This window comes from Bubalus kerabau, chromosome 1 (genome assembly GCF_029407905.1).
Source record: "Bubalus kerabau isolate K-KA32 ecotype Philippines breed swamp buffalo chromosome 1, PCC_UOA_SB_1v2, whole genome shotgun sequence".
NCBI lineage: Eukaryota > Metazoa > Chordata > Mammalia > Artiodactyla > Bovidae > Bubalus > Bubalus kerabau.
The window spans coordinates 195,803,332-195,824,196 of record NC_073624.1 but is presented as its reverse complement, the minus strand read 5'-3'; the positions used below and the strand labels follow the sequence as shown (position 1 = coordinate 195,824,196).

Below are 20,865 nucleotides of genomic sequence, written 5' to 3'. Positions count from 1 at the left end.
TATTGTTATGGTCATGTTGCAAGCATAAAGGAGTAAAGATTCACATTTGGGTCACAGTCTTAGGTTTTTGCTGATGTCTTTGCTGTAGACCTGAATGAAAGTGAGACTATCCCTAGCTAGTATGTTTACTTGGTCCTTTTAAAATAAAATTTTCCCTTTACTGCATTTGCATTTATTGCATTTATAGAATTACAGCATTTTTACTGCTAGGAGGAGACTTGGATCATCAGGTCTATCCAGCCCACTTGGTGGGTTCAGAAATTGAGACCTAGAGAGATTAGAATACATGTGTAAGATGCAGGACAAAAAGAACTAATGTTTATTTTGTGCTTCTTGTGTTTGCCAGATACTGTGCTAGATGCTTTACAGATACTGTCTTTTAAGCCTTATGATAACCTTGTTCAAAGGATGAGGAAACTGGTGAAGTAACTGAGGCAGCTGTTTGAAATTCTAAGGCGATATGCTAATACATATCCAGGCTTCCCTGGTGGCTCAGTTGTAAAGAATGTGCCTTCGAATGTAGGAGACACAGGTTGGATCCCTGGGTTGGGAAGATCCCCCGGAGGAGGAAATGGCAACCCACTCTAGTATTCTTGCCTGAGAAATCCCATGGACAGAGGAACTTGGTGGGCCACAGTCCATGGGGTCACAAAAGATTTGGACACGACTTAGCGACTGAGCACATAAGCACATGCTAATACGATGTAATCAGTGCTGTGATAGCAGTATCCTCCTCATGCTGTGGGGAATGGGGCTGCCAGGGCAGAGAAGGAGCTTGTAAAGCTGCTGCTGAGGAGAATTGGGGGAGGCAGGGAAATCTGAGCTGAATGTTGAGACGGAAGTAGACTTCTAAATGGAAAACTTTAGAAGGGCAAACTCGAGCTGTATCAAATCAGATCAGATCAGATCAGTTGCTCAGTCGTGTCCGACTCTTTGCGACCCCATGAATCACAGCACACCAGGCCTCCCTGTCCATCACCAACTCCCGGAGTTCACTCAGACTCACATCCATCGAGTCAATGATGCCATCCAGCCATCTCATCCTCTGTCGTCCCCTTCTCCTCTTGCCCCCAATCCCTCCCAGCATCAGAGTCTTTTCCAATGAGTCAGCTCTTCGCATGAGGTGGCCAAAGTACTGGAGTTTCAGCTTTAGCATCATTCCTTCCAAAGAAATCCCAGGGCTGATCTCCTTCAGAATGGACTGGTTGGATCTCCTTGCAGTCCAAGGGACTCTCAAGAGTCTTCTCCAACACCACAGTTCAAAAGCATCAATTCTTCGGCGCTCAGCCTTCTTCAGAGTCCAACTCTCACATCCATACATGTCCACAGTAAAAACCATAGCCTTGACTAGACAAACCTTTGTTGGCAAAGTAATGTCTCTGCTTTTGAACATGCTATCTAGGTTGGTCATACCTTTTCTTCCAAGGAGTAAGTGTCTTTTAATTTCATGGCTGCAGTCACCATCTGTAGTGATTTTGGAGCCCAGAAAAGTAAAAACGAGGTGAGGGAGGGTTTGATTTTAGGTAATGAAGAGCCTCAAGAATTTCAGGCAGAAGACTGACATCATCAGTCTGCCTTTTGTGTGGAGGAAAAAAAGAGTAGAGGTAGAAATACTAGTATGAGCATGTGGGGTTATGGCTCCTGAACTGAGGTAGGAAGTGGGAAAGGGCAGAGGTGGATTGAAGAGGTACTAAGTGTGCGAGGTTAGGGAAATTGGAATCTTGGGTGATGGCTTCCATGCATGGGAGCACCTGGGGAGATGGAGTTGCTCTTACCAGAGACTGGCAGGAAAGGACCAGATGTGAAGCATCCTACTCAGAATTAATGAGAAGTTAATGGTGTTAGTCAGTTAGTTGTTGCTAGATTGCTAGGTGGAGATGCCAGCAATTTGGAGGACTTCTCTGGAGCTCTGAGGTGAGACTTGATTGGAGATACAGTTTTTGGAGCCTGATATTGAGGGGTAAAGAGAGAGAAGGACAAAGTCAGAGATGGAAAACGTCTACATGTGAGGATGAGGTAGAGGATGGAAAACCTACAGCTAAGATAATAAGTAATAGCAAGAGAATTAGGCTCAGACTTGAGTCATGGAACAAGGAGATTTACAAAGGAATGTTAGTGCAGTGCTGGTTTGATAAGGCCTAAAAAGTATCCATTGACTTTCGTTCATGGGAGCATATTGTTGACTGTGAGGAACATCTAATGCTAGTCAAAGGCCACTGACCATTATTAAAGAAGAAATGGGAATAAACATGTAGGTCACAAAGGGTGCTTGATGTGAAAGGAAGAAGACGTTCTTAAAGGTCGATTTAAAGTAGATTTTTACTTGATGTTTATGTAGCGAAACATTAGATAGGGTACCAGAACACTTATCCCTCTAAGATTCTGCACTAAAAAATGTGATTGTTTCACTGCCTTTGTCTAAGACACTTTTAAGTAGCTTCCAGGACTGGCTTCTAGAGTAAAGATTAAACTCCTCAGTATCACCTAATAGATTGACATATAATTTAGCATCCAAACAGGGATACTTCTTTCTGTGTGTGAAAGAGAGAGCTATTGATAATTATGCTGGGACAACTGGTGCCCGTGGAAATTGCCCTAGACAGACTTGGACATAATGGTCATTCTACCTAAATGTTCTTCCCTTCATGAGCTGGCTCCTGAGTGACTGTCTGGCTTCAGCTTATACCGTACTTGGCTTTGCTCCCTCCCCTCCAAACATGAAGTTTTTTATTCAGTCCCATCTATGGAAGATGAAGAATTGAGTTTTCTTTCTGTTCTTCATAATACAAATTTTTCTTCCTCTTTTCCTCCTAATAGTCATGCATTATATTTTAGTTGAGATGAGCTTTAGGTCAGCTTTTGGTATATAAAGTATTAATGAAGCACCATTCATTGCAGCATTGCTGCAAATGCTCCTGGAGCACCAATTTGCTCGTATGTGCCTGGTAAATAGAGAAATGGTATAATTATAATTGGAGGTTGTATTGATTTATATGTGGCTTTTCCTAGTAAAGGAGAGTCAGAATATCAAGAGTAGAGTTCAGAGGAAAAGAAAGCTCTGACTTCAATTCCATTTTAACAAAGTTAAGGATCCTGCACCCAGGATTCCCTCCCCTAGAGAGGCACTCTACTTTTGTTCTTATAGCCTTGGTTGTATTCAGTCTATTTCTGTCTCTAATGTCTCAGTTCCTGCAGATCAGCAAGGCCTCTCTGATGTTGTGCGTCTCTGAGATCTCTTGAGGCAGCTCTAGCCGCACTAAACTGACTGTTTGCATTGCCCAAGCCATCTATCTCCTGGTGTACTAAATATGTTACTGCTGGTGCATTGGTTACATGGCTGTGTAACTTTTGAATGATTGGTTCCAACCTTATTTTCCCCATTCTCTTATTTTTAATGTGCAAGAGTTTTCAGAAACACATACTGTGTTACAGCAGAGAGGCTTATATTCTGTGAACATAATCCTCAACAGAACTCAGTAGTGTTCTATAGTTTTCCTTTCCTGTACCGCTTTTCCTTTTGATTACCTATGAAAATAGTATTTTCCCCACTTACTTGTTGCTGTTCAGTCACTAAGTTATGTCAGACTCTTTGTGAACCCATGAACTGCAGCACGCCAGGCTTCTGTGTCCATCCATCACTATCTCCCTGAGTTTGCTCAAACTCATGTCCCTTGAGTCAGTGAAACCATTCAGCCATCTCATCCTCTGTTGCCCCTTCTCTTGCCCTTGATTTTTCATAGTATCAGGGTCTTTTCCAGTGAGTCAGCCTTTTCACGTCAGGTGGCCAAAGTATTGGAGCCTCAGCTTCAGCACCAGCCTTTCCAATGAATATTCAGGGTTGATTTCCTTTAGGATTGACTGGTTTGATCTCCTTGCTGTCCAAGGGTCTCTCAGGAGTCTTCTCCAGCACCACAGTTCAAAAGCATCTGTTCTTTGGCACTCAGCCTTCTTTATGGTTCATCTCTCACATCCATACATGACTACTGGGAAAACATAGCTTTGACTATATGGACCTTTGTGGGCAAAGTGATGTCTTTGCTTTTTGAAACACTGTCTAGGTTTGACATAGCTATTCTTTCAAGAAACAAACGCCTTTTAATTTCGTGGCTGCAGTCACCGTCTGCAGTGATTTTGGAGCTCAAGAAAATGAAATCTGACACTGTTTCCGCATTTTCCCAGTCTATTTGCTTTGAAGTGATAGGACCAGATGCCATGATCTTAGTTTTTTGAATGTTTGAGTTTTAAGCCAGCTTTTTCACTGTCCTCTTTCACCTTCATCAAGAGGCTCTTTAGTTTCTCTTCTCTTTCTGCCATATGGGTGGTGTCATCTGCATATCTGAGGTTGTTGCTATTTCTCCCAGCAATCTTGATTCCAGCTTGTGATTCCTCTAGCCTGGCATTTTGCATGATGTACTCTGTATATAAGTTAAATAAGCAGGGTGACAATATACAGCCTTGACGTACTCCTTTCCCAATTTGGAACCAGTCCATTGTTCCATGTCTGGTTCTAACTGTTGCTTCTTGTCCTGCATACCAGTTTCTTAGGAGGCAGGTAAGGTGGTTTGGTATTCTTATATCTTTAAGAATATTCCACAGATTGTTGTGATCCACACAATCAAAGACTTTAGCATAGTCAATGAAGCAGAAGTAGATTTTTTTTTTGGAATTCCCTTGCTTTCCGCCCCCCTGCCCCCAACTTATTTAGTTTTAATTATAAAGAAAGATGATATCAGTTGTTAAGACATCGAGTCAGTAGGAATCAGGAGGCTTTCTATTAGTTTTATCTTATTATAGAAATATAATTTGGCATCTGTGCTTTTTTCTTGTCTAGTTGCATTGCATAAGCATTGATACTTTGGGTGTAGAATTCTAAGTTGTAAAGAATATTGCCTCAGGATTTTGAAAGCATGCCCTACAGTTTTCTAGCTTTTGTTGTTACTAAGAAGTACTAATGACTGAAAAGTTAAAGAGTTTGTAGGACATATCCTTTTGTTTTGGAGTACTTGTGGAAGGTGATGACCATCACAGCCACTGTCTGCCTTGGGGAGCTGGACATCTTGAATCTGAGGCTGCTGGTCTTGAAGGGTCTCCTGTGGAGGTGGGGGCCTGCTGTGGTTCACTCTGGAGTCATAAAATCTGATGGTGAACATATCAGGAGTATCCATCTGCACAAACTCTCCTTGAGGTGGACATCTTGCCTGGGTCGCCATCACCAAGGCTTGGCCCTACTCAGCAGCCTGTAAGCTCTGACTCCTCAGGCCTAGCAAACAACCAGTGGGGCATACAGCCCCACCCATCAGCAGTCAGTTGCCCAAAGGCTTCCTAAGCCCACAGCTGTCTCTGGACATTTTAATATTGTTAAGCTGGCAATTCTCCCCAAACTGACCCACAGATTCAATGCAATCTCTCTCAGAATCACATTTGTCTCTTTTGTAGAAATTGTCATGCTAAGCCTAAAATGTAAATGGAAATCCATGGTATCCAGAATAGCCAAAACAGTCTCAAAATTGGAGGAACGTGTTCCTGATTTCAAAATCACTATAGTAATGTATGTGGTGTTGACCGTGCTTGTCAGCAGAGAAATTGCCACAAATACTAGGAAGGTAGCCCTGTGATACTTCCTTCTTTTATATTATGGATGTATGGCAACCCACTCCAGTGTTCTTGCCTGGAGAATCCCAGGGATGGGGGAGTCTGGTGGCCTCCCATCTATGGGGTCGCACAGAGTCAGACACGACTGAAGTGACTTAGCAGCAGCAGCAGCAGCAGCAGCAGCGAGAGTATATACTTTGCATCCAGAATCCTAGCTGCAAGAGATTCTGGCAAATGTAGTTTACAACTAGGAGGGTGGAATGGACATTGGGTGAGTCAGTTTACAGTGAGATTTTTTCTCAAAGGTCTGATGACTGTTATATGTCCTTTATATTCAGAAGCAGGGCTCTAAAAGTGGGAAGCTGTATGCATGAATGGAGCTTCTTGACTAAGCATCATTGTGTAACAGTGGAATCATTTAGTTGGAAACACCAGTGTCAGTGTCTTCAAGTCTTCTGTCTTGGGTTTTGTCTGTACAGTGTACTTTAAGTTGAGGGAGATTGAGAGGCAGCATCAGCATCTGTAAAAGTCCACTGGAATTCTGCCTTTTCCGTATGATAGTGCTGCCTTTGGCTGTTCAGGTGGCGCCAGGTCTGAGGTTCTGTTTTTCTCCTTAGAGAGTAAACTTTTCCTTTTTTATCCTGGTGAATGAGGAGCCATTGGCCCAGGAACATAGAGTATTGTCTGCTTAGCCTCTCAAATAGATTTTCATCTAGTCCTACTTCAGGTTACTGGGGTATCAACAGTATCTGCAGTATAAATTAGGTTATTTCTCACATAGCCCTGTGTCTGGCTTGAGATTGGGCCTCTAGGGTTGGCTAAGCTCATTTCCGCTCATCTGATTTTAGCTTCTAAAATGTTGTTCTTTCCTTGTCAGTTTGTTACTCAGTTGTGTTTCTGGATGGGGTAATAGTGGAGCCATGTTTAATGTGCCATTTTTACTTGGAAGTTACATTATGTACTCTATCAGCACTGTGTACTTTTTTCTGTTTCTTAGGGATGTTGCTGATAGGTTTGATTTGTTAAGACAATTTTATGTGATTCATTGGTTCTCCTACTGGACTGGAATCTCTTTGTGCACAGGGCTGGGGTCTGATTTTGCTTCTTCTTGTATCAGCACATTTCCTAGGACTCTCTAGGCTTCCCCATAATAATTATTGACTTAGTAATAACCATTTTCAGAGAAGGCAATGGCACCCCACTCTAGTACTCTTGCCTGGAAAATCCCATGGATGGAGGAGCCTGGTAGGCTGTAGTCCATGGGGTCGCTAAGAGTCAGACGCAACTGAGCGACTTCCCTTTCACTTTTCACTTTCATGCATTGGAGAAGGAAATGGCAACCCACTCCAGTGTTCTTGCCTGGAGGATCCCAGGGACGGGGGAGCCTGGTGGGCTGCTGTCTATGGGGTCACACAGAGTCGGACACGACTGAAGTGACTTAGCAGTAGCAGTATAACCTTTTTTGTAGGAGACTATTTTCTCTTTAAATTGGGTTGCACATAACCCATAGAGGACCAGTGAAATAGCTAATGATAGTAATTGTATAGCTGGATAAAATCTGGGTTTGAAAAGTGATTTTTCTGATGTTAAAAATGGCTGGTGACATAAAATCAGTCTCTTTCTGAGCACACTATATAAAATGATCATCCTCCCCTTTCTCTAACTCTTTATTCTGAATTATTTTTCTTTGAAATATTGATTATTCCTGCTGTATATGTATTTGTGTCTCTCCCCAGTATAATGTTGGAGAAGGCAATGGCACCCCACTCCAGAACTCTTGCCTGGAATATCCCATGGATGGAGGAACCTGGAAGGCTGCAGTCCATGGGGTTGCTAAGAGTCGGACAGGACTGAGTGACTTCACTTTGACTTTTCACTTTCATGCATTGGAGAAGGAAATGGCAACCCACTCCAGTGTTCTTGCCTGGAGAATCCCAGGGACAGGGGAGCCTGGCAGGCTGCTGTCTATGGGGTCGCGCAGAGTCGGACATGACTGAAGCGACTTAGCACTTAGCACCAGTATAATGTGCCTTCTGTAAGATCAGGGACTCGATATGTTTTGTTCATTGCTAGTTTCCACACACCCAGATCAGTGACCTGGCATAACAAAGTTGTGATTTTGGTTGTTTTTTTCCCCTAGTAAGTCACTTTTTTGTTAGAACTTAAACTGTTTTTTTCCATTCCTCTCTCTTGTGTCTGTTTATGTCAGTGGATTTCTCTTGTTCAGAGAAATGGTTCTGTGGTCCAGTGTTGATCTTGCTTAATGTTTTTCCTAATTTTAATCTGATTAGAGTTTACCTGATTTTGATTGGGTTGTTGCTAATGTGTTGACTGCTCAGTTTATTTATTTATGTTTATTTTTTGGCCACGCCACTTGGCTTGTGGGATCTTAGGTCCTTGACCAGGGATGGAACCCATGCCCCCTACGGTAGACGCATGTAGTCCTAACCACTGGACCACCAGAGAATTCCCAGCTTCTCAGTTTATTGAATGAGAAGCAGAATTTTATTACCACCAGAAATTATCCATTTTGGGTTTGTGCAGAAGCATCTTAGTCTTTTTGCTTGTGTCTGAGGATACCCTTATTAATGGAAATTGTGATCACATGACTTTGGTGACATGGTATATTAAATTATACTTAATTTGTAATTAATTTTCCTTGGTAGAAATATTGTGGATCACATCCCTTCTCCCTTTGGAAGGGAAGATACTTTGAGGACAGTATTGAGGCTGATGAATGAATGTTGGGGCAGATGCATTTAATATGCAGTTTGAGTCTATTACTTTAGATAGATTACTCAGTTTCAGGACAGAAGGTTTTTGTTTGGGCATATTAATAACCTTTATCTTAAGCCCAAACACAGTTCTGTCTCAGTCTCTGTGGGCTTTCTGGGTCCTGGTGCGCAAAAGGTTTGAGCCCTCTGAGCGTTTCTGGTGGGTATGGGGTTTGATTCCAAATGATTTTGCCCCTCCTACCATCTTGCTGGGGCGTCTCCTTTGTTCTTGGACGTGGGGTCTCCCCTCAGAGCCACTCTCCAGCCGCACAGCCGCCACGGAGCCTCCGCTCCAGCACCTGCCATCTTGCTGGGCCTTCTCTGCCCTTGGATGTGGGGTATCTCCTCACAGTTGCTCCCACGCCGACTCATTTGAAAAGACCCTGATGCTGGGAAAGATTGAAGGCAGGAGGAGAAGGGGACGACAGAGGATGACATGGTTGGGTGGCATCACCGACTCAATGGACATGAGTTTGAGTAAGCTCCGGGAGTTGGCGATGGACAGGGAGGCCTGGCGTGCTGCAGTCTATGGGGTTGCAAAGAGTCGGACACAACTGAGCAACTGAACTGAACTGAAGCCCCAAATAAAGTTTATTTTTGCACTAAAAGTCTGAACCATGGCTACATAATATAGGGCATGTTGATTCTGAACTCTGGGATGAAAAGCACCTTAGAAGCTGGATTATTTGAGTCATTGAATAGTTGCATTAGTGTTAAGCGGTGTTCAGCTGCCATCAGACAGCTGTTCAGAACCTTACTGTGTATTAACACCAGAGCTCAAAGAGCTGGGCCTGATCAGCCTGACTCTCCATGTAGAGTGGGTCTATTTTGAGGGATTTAAAAAGCCTTTGTGGATATGATTAAAAATAATTTTATAAAGAATGGTTCTTGTTATCTGATTGGAGGTAAAAAACTAAATGACTTTTCCCTTTCATTCCCTGTAATTTGTTTTTCTAAGTAAGAGTGGTCCTGAAGTAAATGCTAGTGATGAGTGCTGAGTTAAGAAAGGTAGCTGGACACCTGCTGAGAAATCATTGGCGTGTTTTGTTTTTGTTGGTCTTTCATCTTCCTTTGTAGTCTCATTTCCATCTAGATTAAAAATCAGGAACATTATTCAGTCTGAATTTGTTTAGTAGCTACTCTTAAATAAGATGAACCTGACAATCTGTAATAGCTTTTCAAAATTGCAAGTAAGTGATCTGAGTAACCAGAGTTGCCTAGTATTTTGCAATGGAAGATTATGAGTGGGGTTTAAAACATGCCTGAGAGTGGTTCCTTTCTGGTTTCCATAAGCTGTTGTCTGACATGTGAAGGCAGTAATTAAAAAGACCCAATACTTGTATTTCTGTTTTTATCTTTAGAAACATGAGTGTTTCTTGCCTGTTTTTTCCCCACCCCCTCCCCCCAAGATGTGTGGCTTTTTAAAATCCGTATTCTAAAGTCTATAATTATTACAGTTTGGATGTATTTTTTTTTCGTAAGAATACACATCTTCAACAGATTTTTTTAATTTAGCAAACATTTGTGTGTGTGTGTGCGTTAGTTGCTCAGTCGTGTCCGATTGTTTGCGACCTCATGGACTATAGCCCTCCAAGGCTCCTCTGTCCATGGGATTTTCCAGGCAAGAATACTGGAGTGGGTAGCCATTCCCTTCTCCAGGGCATCTTCCCAACCCAGGGATTAAACCCAGTTCTCCGTCATTGCAAGCAGACTCTTTACCATCTGAGCCACTAGGGAATCCCCTAGTTTTCTTGCCCTTATCTATTCTTGTATATTTGCAGTATAATAACCTTTGGTAAATTTCATGGAAATGCCATTTAATATCCAGAAAGTAATTTTGTATACCTTCTTCTAGTTATGTAACTATTCTATCAACTAAGAGACCATCTTACCATTTAGGTCTTTTATTTTGAATTGCTTAATGTAACACTTTGTTACTTATATTTCCGTATATGAGAATCAATGAATAAGGACAAAAGTATTTGTGGAAAAATGGAAAATTAATGGCACTTGTGAAAGAAGGAAACCAAACCCAAATATATAAATCCTGTCCTGAAAATGAACATGGATTCTTCATTCATGGGTATGTAGTAGGTGATTTAGAGAACCTGAATTCAGGGACTTTTGGGGTTGTGTTACTAGTCAAGCTAGAGAATTCATTCAGCTGAGCATTGTGCTATATGTGTAAACTGACCGGTGAAATGCTAACGGAACGGCAGTAGGTTGCCAAGTGAAGTGAAGTCGCTCAGTCGTGTCCAACTCTTTGCGACCCCATGGACTGTAGCCTACCAGGCTCCTCTGTCCATGGGATTTTCCAGGCAAGAATACTGGAGTGGGTTGCCATTTCCTTCTCCAGGAGATCTTCCCGACCCAGGGATTGAACCCGGGTCTCCCGCATTATAGGCAGGCGCTTTACTGTCTGAGCCACCAGGGAAGTTGCCAATACCTGACTAATTAAAGCTGTTCTGTAACAAGTTTCAGATCACGTTCTAGTATGTATTTGTCCCTCTAGTTCTGCTTAATTTCTCGTTCAGACTAATTTTTCATTCCCTATTTAAGTGGTCAACTTAATTTTTCAGGTTTTACAACTACAGTATGATTCATAATTGACTTTTAAGTCATTATTATATACTTACTAGGTCTTACTAGTGATTTTCTGTGTGTTGTGAGTATGTGATGTGACTTTAGTTAGAATGTGCTCTACAGTTACTGCCTGCCAATGATGGATATCCCCTAGGAGCTCAGTTAAGCATATGTTTTCCAGCAATTATATAATTGGTTGCATTTTCTAATCTCCCTTTATTTATTGGTGGGAGTAGTCTGGAATGGAGTACACTTAAACAAATGAAGGCTACTGAGGGAGTGGGATACTTGTCATTCGAGGAGAAAAGGTAGTGCAGAGTCCTCAGCAAACAGACACAGAGTTTGAGAGCCAGGCAGCTCAGTGCCGAAGCCAGGGTTGAAATGCTGGTCCTAAAACTAGCCAAGTTCAAAGAGTTGGCAGGTTGAAAAACCAAGATGATTAAAGCAGTGGTTTTCTTAGTAGTCAGAGGTGGTCAGGAGTAATTCAGAAAGTAGCAGGTAATGAATTGTATTTAGGTTATTTAGTCCTACAAGCCTCAGGAGATTATAAGAACAGGTCCCAGATTTAGGTACCAGGTTCTATTGGGAAGTCCATTATTGAAGTTATGTCTGTTTCTCTTGATCCACCGAGATGGAATAACAGTACTGTAAATGTAGCCTTTCCAGCTGATTATTTTTTTAATGGTCAGATATTTGATTAGACCTGGTTACTTGCTATGAATGAAATTCAAGCTTATTTAGTCCCTAAGTTGTGTCTGACTCTTTGCAACTCCACGGACTGCATCCTGTCAGGCTCCTCTGTCCAAGGGATTTCCCAGGCAAGAATATTGGAGTGGGTTGCTATTTCCTTCTCTATGACTGAAATTCAAGCTTACTTGAAATGAAAGTAATTTTATTACGGGAGGAGATTCTTAATTAGAGTGTTAGCTATGTTTTATAAACCTTTTTTTTTGTTGTTGCAATTTAAAGTTTTGGTTCTTAGGTAAACACCTCCAGTAAATGGGTGTTTTCTGACTTATACTCAGCATGTGCATGTATGAGAAAATCTCCTTTGAATAAGCAGGTCAGTAACTGAAGAAATTCAGTTAGGAAGTATAGTTGCAGAAAAATCCCACCGATGCCTTAAGTGATACTTCCTCATAACTTTGGATTCCTGTCTAAATTATTCTTTGTTCAGAGCATTGTCAGATGTTATTCTGTGCTTAGGTGATGCATACTCCCATGTGTATATTATATGATGTCAGTTTTGCAGGTTTCTGGACTTTGACCGTGTGCTGGTAATTAGACCAAGACTTCCTGCATGATCTTTAAAAATAATTTTATTTATTTATTTTCAGCTGTGCTGGGTCTTCATTGCTGTGTGGACTTTTCTCTAGTTGCGGCGAGGAGGGGTTCTCTGTAGTTGCCATGCGCAAGCTTCTCACTGCAGTGACTTCTCTTTGTTGTGGAGCAGGGGCTTTAGGGCGCAGGCTTCAGTTGAGGTTCCCGGCCTTTAGAGCCCTGGCTTAGTAGTTGTGGCGCAGGGGCTCAGTTGGCTCCATGGCATGTGGGATCTTCTCGGACCAGGGATCAAACCTATGTCTCCTGCATTGGCAGGTGAATTCTTTACTACTACTGAGCCACCAGGGAAGCCCCTCCTAATATTTACTAACTTAAGTATTAGTCAGTGATGCAGAAGAATTTTGTAACCATTAAGTAATTTTGAGTCAGTAGCTTTTGTAAATATTGTGCAATTCGCTATAAAATATGATTGTGTTTTAAAATCCAATGTATTGCGCTATTTCTCCCTTCCAGCTCTGGTCATTTATATTGTGGGGTAAAGTAATGGCTCTTCCACAAGTATTGATTCTTTTCTATGGTGTTCCTAGCTTTGGGACCCAGCACTTTTATGAATTAGGCATTTTTGTTACAAATTAATGACCGTATGGGAATTTTTTTTTTTCTCCTACAGTTGATTTCCCTCCCCCCTCCGCCTTTCTAAACAAAGTCTTCAGGGAAAGACTGCCATCTTGTGGTTTTTAAAAATACAGAATTTAAGAAAAACAAATTCTTGTTATGTGACTGCTGAGATTTTATATGTGTATGTAGTTGTTTTATAATACCAAAATGAGTAAAAACTGAGTACTATTAAATCTTCTCTTTATACTACCTTTGCTTATCCTTTGGATAGTTTTTTCTTAATTTTATTATGGTATTGATATAATAATATTTGAAGGATTTCTGTTAATTAAAGATTCCTTTGTTGAGCCCACTCTCAAACATCAGTAGTAGAAGTACTTCTCTATAATAGCAGTTTTAATTAAGAATATATATTGAGAGTTTTTATATTATTAAGGCTTTTCCAGTATGACCTATTGATGATAATGGAATTATTTGCATTAAAAAATACTGATCTTTACAATATAATTATTTGACAAACTATATCCTAAAGGAATCTTAATTTTATAATGTAGAACTCCATTTAATAAAAAGTGATAATTAGAAGTAAAATACACCTTCATTCTAGTTTCATTTTGGATAGTTATTAGTATAAACTGAAAAAATTATTTTCTTCAAAATACTAGGAAGGCCCTTATTTGTAGTTAAGGAAGTTTTAAAACCACCTCTTGTGTAAGAAATGGAAACTATTTGCAAGCTTGGGATCAGTTCTTAGGTAATGTCCAAGAAGTATCTATCAATATATATTAGCAAGTCATAACATTACTTTTTGAAGTAACTTTTCATTTATTTAATCTCATCATTTATCTTGATTTGATGTCTTGATTTTTAATATTCATTGTATTTAAAAAGAACAAGTTTTCATTTCTTCAGCAAAGTTTTAGTGAACCATATAGACACCTCTTTATAAAACAAGAAGGCTTGCGTTCTCCCTCAGAGACAACCAGATTCTGATACATTGGGCCTCTGGACATCTTACACCTAGAGTCATTGCTAATCAGAGAAGGGTGGTTGTTGAAGGAAGAAATTATTATCCACCAAAGATAGCACTCTAGATAGAGTGCTCCCCAATCACTCCTGTGATTTTAGTAGCTTATGGCAGCCTTTATTTAAATTGCCTCCTCTTTTGTTTCCCCCTTAAACAGGGAGGGAGAATGGTTCAGTTGGGCTATAATATGATGTCTTGCACTTTCTCAAATGTTTTGCAGTTATGCTAAAAAAGAATCTGACCTTAATGGAGCCCAGATCAAGCTTCGAGAATACGAAGCAGCGCTGAATTCGAAAGATGCAGCTTTGGCGACTGCACTTGGTGACAAGAAAAGTTTAGAGAGTGATTTGGAAGATCTGAAGGATCAGATGGCCCAGGTAAGTTAGACTCTGCTCTTGAGCTGTATTTCGCAGGTTAAATGCCCCATCTGTCTTGATTGTAAAACTTGTTTTATGCTTTTTATCTTAAAAAATGTATTGAGTTATTTTGGCTGGGGGCGGGGGAGTGGTGGTTACCCCTGCATAGACCAGAGCTAGTTGGCATGTGAAGCGCCCTCACCTCTCAGTCACTGTGTCTGGCCTGTGCAGATCTTGTTGCTGCTGTTTCTCCTCTCTGTTGTGCTTGTGCTCATTCTTTTCTTGATCTCACAGCTTATTTCATTATTGTACCAAAATGTAGGGTAAAAAGAGAGAAGATGTCTTAATGGTGCTCTCCACACAGGAAAAAAATCAAATTGGTAGCTAAAATCGTTTGTTTGAGTTTTGAAACGTAAGCCATAGGTATCTCTTCATCCCCCGTTGCCATTTACCAGATTTGAGGGGTGTTTTGATGTGACACTCTGTGGGTGGGACCAGCAGTTGAACCCACAGTTCTGTGATAAAAGATTATCATGAGGGACTCTCATAGATTGACAAATATATAGAAATTGTAATACTTGACTTGATTCAATCCATCGGTATCTATTAAATTCATTTCTAAATGATTGCTGTATAATTTTCATTAGTTCTTTTTCCTTCTATTAGTTGGAAGCCTCTTTAGCTGCTGCGAAGAAACAGTTAGCAGATGAAACTTTACTTAAAGTGGATTTGGAGAATCGCTGTCAGAGCCTTACTGAGGACTTGGAGTTTCGTAAAAACATGTATGAGGAGGTAATTATATATAATTTTTCTTCTTTAAGGAATGGAGGGATCCCAAAATGCTTTGTTATAAACCATACATGTGAAAAAATGGGAAGAATTCTGTAGGCAAATGATTTAAGGCACTGTTGCTAAAAAGGCTGCATGTAAGAATTCAAGGTGTTATGGTAAATGTATAAGCTTTTACTTCATTTAGGGTTTCCCTGATAGCTCAGTTGGTTAAGAATCCACCTGCGCAGGAGACCCTGGTTTGATTCCTGGGTTGGGAAGATCGGCTGGAGAAGGGATAGGCTACCCACTCCAGTATTCTTGGACTTCCCTGGTGGCTCAGCTGATAAACAATCCGCTTGCAATGGGGGAGACTTGGGTTTGATCCCTAGGTTGGGAAGATCCCTTGGATGAGGGAACAGCTACCCACGCCAGTATTTTGGCCCAGAGAATACCATGGACTGTATGGAAACTGTATGGGGTCACAAAGAATTGGACATGACTGAGCGACTTTCACTTGTGCAATAATGTAACTGAACTTACTTCATCTAACTTAAAAAGGTCTGGCCACAGCTGTTAATTAACTATCAACCTCTTTAAGCATTTGTATTAGTGATATATTACTTCAAAATGTAGTATCTTAAAATCACAGACTTTTACTATCTTACAGTTTCTCAAGGTCAGGGATCTAAGAGCTGTTTAACTTGGATGGTTGTCTTCAGGGTCTCATGAGGTTACAGTCAGGCTTTCAGCCTGGTCTGGAGGAACACTTCAGAGTTCATTCACAACTGTTGTCTGGAGATACCAGTTCAGCATCTGCTTCCTTATGTGTATATATTAGTCGCTCAGTCTTTGCAACCTTATGGACTGTAGCCCACCAGGCTCTTTTGTCAGAGCTGCTCATGATGGGATCCCTGAAGAGTGGATGATGAGAGAGAGAGAGCAAGGCAAGCCATATTGTCTTGTAGAGACTAAATCCCTAAGTGATACACCGTCACTCCCCATCACACAGACGAACCACGATACAGTATGGAAGGGGGCTCACATAGGAGATGAACACAGCAGTCATTGGGGGCTGGTTACCCACAGCGTTTATAGTTATATGTGTATATTAAAAAATATCATCTATCGGCCATAACTTCTGTGGTTCTGCCTTGAGGGGTAAAAGTAACAACTGTTACCAGAAAAGACGTGTAGTGTAATACAGTTGAAGAAAGGCACATGTGTATTTTCTCAAAATTGAAGAGAGTTTGAGAATACGCAGGTTAAAGAATATGCAGTTAAATACTTAAATGACTGTACAAAAAAGAGCTTCATGACCCAGATAATCATGATGGTGTGATCACTCACCTAGAGCCAGACATCCTGGAATGCGAAGTCAAGTGGCCCTTAGAAAACACCACTGTGAACAAAGCTAGTGGAGGTGATGGAATTCCAGTTGAGCTATTTCAAATCCTGAAAGATAATGCTATGAAAGTGCTGCACTCAGTATGCCAGCAAATTTGGAAAACTCAGAAGTGGCCACAGGACTGGCCACTTCAATTTTCATTCCAATCCCAAAGAAAGGCAATGCCAAAGAATGCTCAAACTACCGCCCAATTGCACTCATCTCACACGCTAGTAAAGTAATGCTCAAAATTCTCCAACCCAGGCTTCAGCAATACGTGAACCGTGAACTTCCAGATGTTCAAGCTGGTTTTAGAAAAGGCAGAGGAACCAGAGATCAAATTGCCAACATCCGCTGGATCATGGAAAAAGCAAGAGAGTTCCAGAAAAACATCTATTGCTGCTTTATTGACTATGCCAAAGCCTTTGACTGTGTGGATCACAATAAACTGTGGAAAATTCTGAAAGAGATGGGAATACCAGACCACCTGACCTGCCTCTTGAGAAATCTGTATGCAGGTCAGGAAGCAACAGTTAGAACTGGACATGGGACAACAGACTGGTTCCAAATAGGAAAAGGAGTACGTCAAGGCTGTCACCCTGCTTATTTAACTTATATGCAAATTACATCATGAGAAACGCTGGGCTGAATAAAGCACAAGCTGGAATCAAGATTTCCGGGAGAAATATCAATAACCTCAGATATGCAGATGACACCACCCTTATGGCAGAAAGTGAAGAGAAACTAAAAAGCCTCTTGATGAAAGTGAAAGAGGAGAGTGAAAAAGTTGGCTTAAAGCTCAACATTCAGAAAACTAAGATCATGGCATCCAGTCCCATCACTTCATGGCAAATAGATGTGGAAACAGTGGCAGACTTTATTTTTTTGGGCTCCAAAATCACTACAGATGGTGACTGCAGCCATGAAATTAAAAAACGCTTACTCCTTGAAGAAAAGTTATGACCAACCTAGACAGCATATTGAAAAGCAGAGACATTACATTGCCAGCAAAGGTCTGTCTAGTCAAGGCTATGGTTTTTCCACTGGTCATGTATGGATGTGAGAGTTGGACTGTGAAGAAAGCTGAGCACCGAAGAATTGATGCTTTTGAACTGTGGTGTTGGAGAAGACTCTTGAGAGTCCCTTGGACTGCAAGGAGATCCAACCAGTCCATTCTGGAGGAGATCAGCCCTGAGTGTTCATTGGAAGGACTGATGCTGAAACTGAAACCCAATACTTTGGCCACTTCACGCTACGAGTTGACTCATTGGAAAAGACCCTGATGCTGGGAGGGATTGGGGGCAGGAGGAGAAGGGGACGACAGAGGATGAGATGACTGGATGGCATCACCAACTCAATGGACATGAGTTTGAATGAACTCCGGGAGTTGGTGGTGGACAGGGAGGCCTGGAGTGCTGGGACTCATGGGGTCGCAAAGAGTCAGACACAACTGAGCGACTGAACTGAACTGAACTGAATGTAAAAATGGTGACTAACAATTTTAAAATAGGAATTTATTATAGAACTTAAATAATTTTAGTTTGAGAAAGTAATTTAATAGAAATTGACCATTTTTACTGGGTATTGTGGGGACAAAGCGCACTCATTGGATAAGCAGCCAGACTTTGGACAGTTCTTGAGTCGGTTTCTTATTTAAAAATGAAATATCAGTGCTTGCTGTTTTTTTCCCAAGAAGTGGTGAGGATCAAAGTAAAATACTATGTGTGAAAGCTCCTTATAAATTACAGTGACTGCTATCATATAATTATTCACTACAGTTCATAAATTGAAGTATCTCTACCTTGACTTACATTTTTGTTTCATTTTGTTAAAATTGCCCATGATCTATTATTTCTTAGTTTTGAAGCTGTGTGGATTCCTGCATCTTTAAACCAGAGGTTGAGAATTTTTTTCTTTGCAAGTCATTTATTTCATGTAAAATACTAAGTGAAAAACAACATCAGTAAAAAGTAATTTAGTATTTTTAGAATGTTTGGGTAGCAACTTTGAATTTTGGGGTTTTGCCTTTTTGAGAAGGAATTAAAAAAATATTCCTCATTTCTTTTTTTTTCACATGGAGGGTCAAATTCTATTCAGTAAATATACCTAGATTTCTTATTATGAACAGTTAAGGGGTAAGAGGAAGGAGAAAAGCAGCAAGAGGAGGAAGGGAGGCAGATGAAGGGCAAAATGGCTAGTAGGTACCTGATACTGGTTGAACTAAACCTTTTATTTGCATATTTTTATGATTTAAGTAGCATTCACTTCATATAGATATGAGCCCTAGGAGACTAGTAGCGGAACTGGAATTTGATCCCTGGTTTTCTGATTCTGTCCAGCTCATCTTCCTGTGGTTAAGAGAAAGATGAGGACATGCACAGAAAAACCGCATGCTGGAAGAGGATGCAGGAACAAGAAGTTCTTATATCCCCCTCTTGTGGCCTCTTTAATTATTGCCATTAAGGACAGATCTATTGTATTTTCAGAGCTAGATGCTAGAATGGAAATGTTATTCTTGGACTTGTGTTCCTAGCCATTCTAGTTTGGATAATTCCTTAAAACCTAATGTGAAGGATTATGCCTATTATGTCTATTCTTTGATAGTGAATTGTCATATGTATTTGAGATAGAAAAGTAATATGGTCAGTAAGATTCTGTATCAATTGATGTTGATACCTTAGCATCACCAGCTATTAGGATGAGTCATGTAAATTAGTTTGCTCTATCCATTGCCTCTTAGTATGTCTAAGACAAGTTTTATTTTATGCATTAATCTTCTAGTTGAAGTTTTGCTGATAGGTTTCTAACTTTTCGTGTGGAACTTTTTTTTCAGAGTTATTCTTAGTACTACTGTCAGTACAATTTAGAAAAATAATTACCTGCTGTTCAGTATACCTAGTTATCCATGATTGCATGGTAAAGCCTTCCAGCCATTCCTTGCCTTAAGAGAAATAAATAGCTGTGCTACTGAAAATAAACATAAAATTCCTAGGGTTTGAGATGCTACCATTTCTGTCATTAGTTCTGTCTCAAAAATCTTCTCATATAAAAATGAAGGCAAAAAAGTGTCTCTTCACACACTTGTCAGGACAGACATGAGGAGGTTGGTGTGTAAAACTTCAGATGGTCTTGATGTCTGCCATGGTAAGTAACTTGGTTTTATGTCATTGTTTTCTTCCTAGGAGATTAATGAGACCAGAAGGAAGCATGAAACTCGCTTGGTAGAGGTGGATTCTGGGCGTCAGATTGAGTATGAGTACAAGCTGGCTCAAGCCCTTCATGAGATGAGAGAGCAACACGATGCCCAAGTCAAGCTGTACAAAGAAGAGCTGGAGCAGACTTACCACGCCAAAGTGAGCAGGCTGCCCAGGACAGCGGGAAACACTGAACGCGTTTGTTTCAGAGCATCCCCGAGAACATAACATGATGTTTGGCTTGTTCTAGTTTTATTAAATGAATTCCTGTGGTCTCCATGAATAAAGAACATTGATTTTTTTCTTTAAGAAAGCAATTTTTTATAAAATAAACGTTAACTAGAAATTATTCAGAGAAAGTAGGATTATTCCATTTTTACCAAAGGTATGGTCTTTAACCTCTTAGTCCAAGTGATCATTCGTGTCAAGTTATATTAGCTAAACTCCAGCCATCTAAAAGTAACTTCTCATTCAATGACAAGTACTAACCTTGTTGGACTGCATCTGATTCTGAATGCATGTCGTCATTGTAGATGGATTGTGACCACCACACTTTGGGCTGTTTTGAACAAAGGCCAAATGGACAGTCTCTGATATTTCTTCCTCGGCCACTAATTATTCATTTAAAAAAGACTATAGAAACTTCTCTCTTATATCAGGAGACCATGCAAAAATTTGTTAAATCACCGAGTACAGGCTTTCATAGTAAATGATTTTACCCCAATATGTTAAATGTTACATGATTTGATTAAAAAGTTAGTGGAAGACTTAGAAAATAAGTCATAGAGGTGTTGAAAATAATTTCCATTGCATGGCCTCAAATTGGTTGTATTGCTTTTAATCCACTTTATGAAGTAGTAGTTGGCTGATGAGAGGGTGATCTTTTAATCCTTATGTTTAGTTGTTCAGCCCTTACTTGGTGCTGGCACCGTGCTGGGCACTGAAGAAGCTAAGCTAAAGATGGGTCGGTCACATAGACTCTGGCCTCAGAGGGAGTCAGGGAAGAGACACACAGAAGACATACCTGAAGACAGGCAGGACAGAATGCTATGGGCATTTGGAGGAATGGGCTATTGTTTCTACCAGAGGAGCTTTTTTTTTGCTTCTGAAAGGAAGTATTTCTATTTGGTTTGAGATAATCTCTTAATTAGTACTTTCTGTTTATTGCTTTATATTCTGTATCAGATTTGGTGGGTTAGGGATATGTGATGCTTGTTTTCCTACAAACACCACCATGGCTAAATTGCCCCTGTTCAGTCTGCTTACTAGCAGCATTATCTGAGAC

General features: G+C 40.6%; 1 protein-coding gene across 1 annotated transcript in view; it reads left to right on the top strand.

Annotated features, from left to right (window-relative positions):
• LMNB1 (lamin B1) overlaps nucleotides 1-20,865 on the top strand; it is a 53,012-nt gene that overhangs the window by 9,783 nt on the left and 22,364 nt on the right. Inside the window, exons 2-4 of the mRNA XM_055548748.1 lie at nucleotides 14,096-14,252; nucleotides 14,898-15,023; nucleotides 19,569-19,739. Of these exons, the coding sequence (XP_055404723.1) occupies nucleotides 14,096-14,252; nucleotides 14,898-15,023; nucleotides 19,569-19,739 (454 nt within the window). The remainder of the gene's footprint in view (nucleotides 1-14,095; nucleotides 14,253-14,897; nucleotides 15,024-19,568; nucleotides 19,740-20,865) is intronic.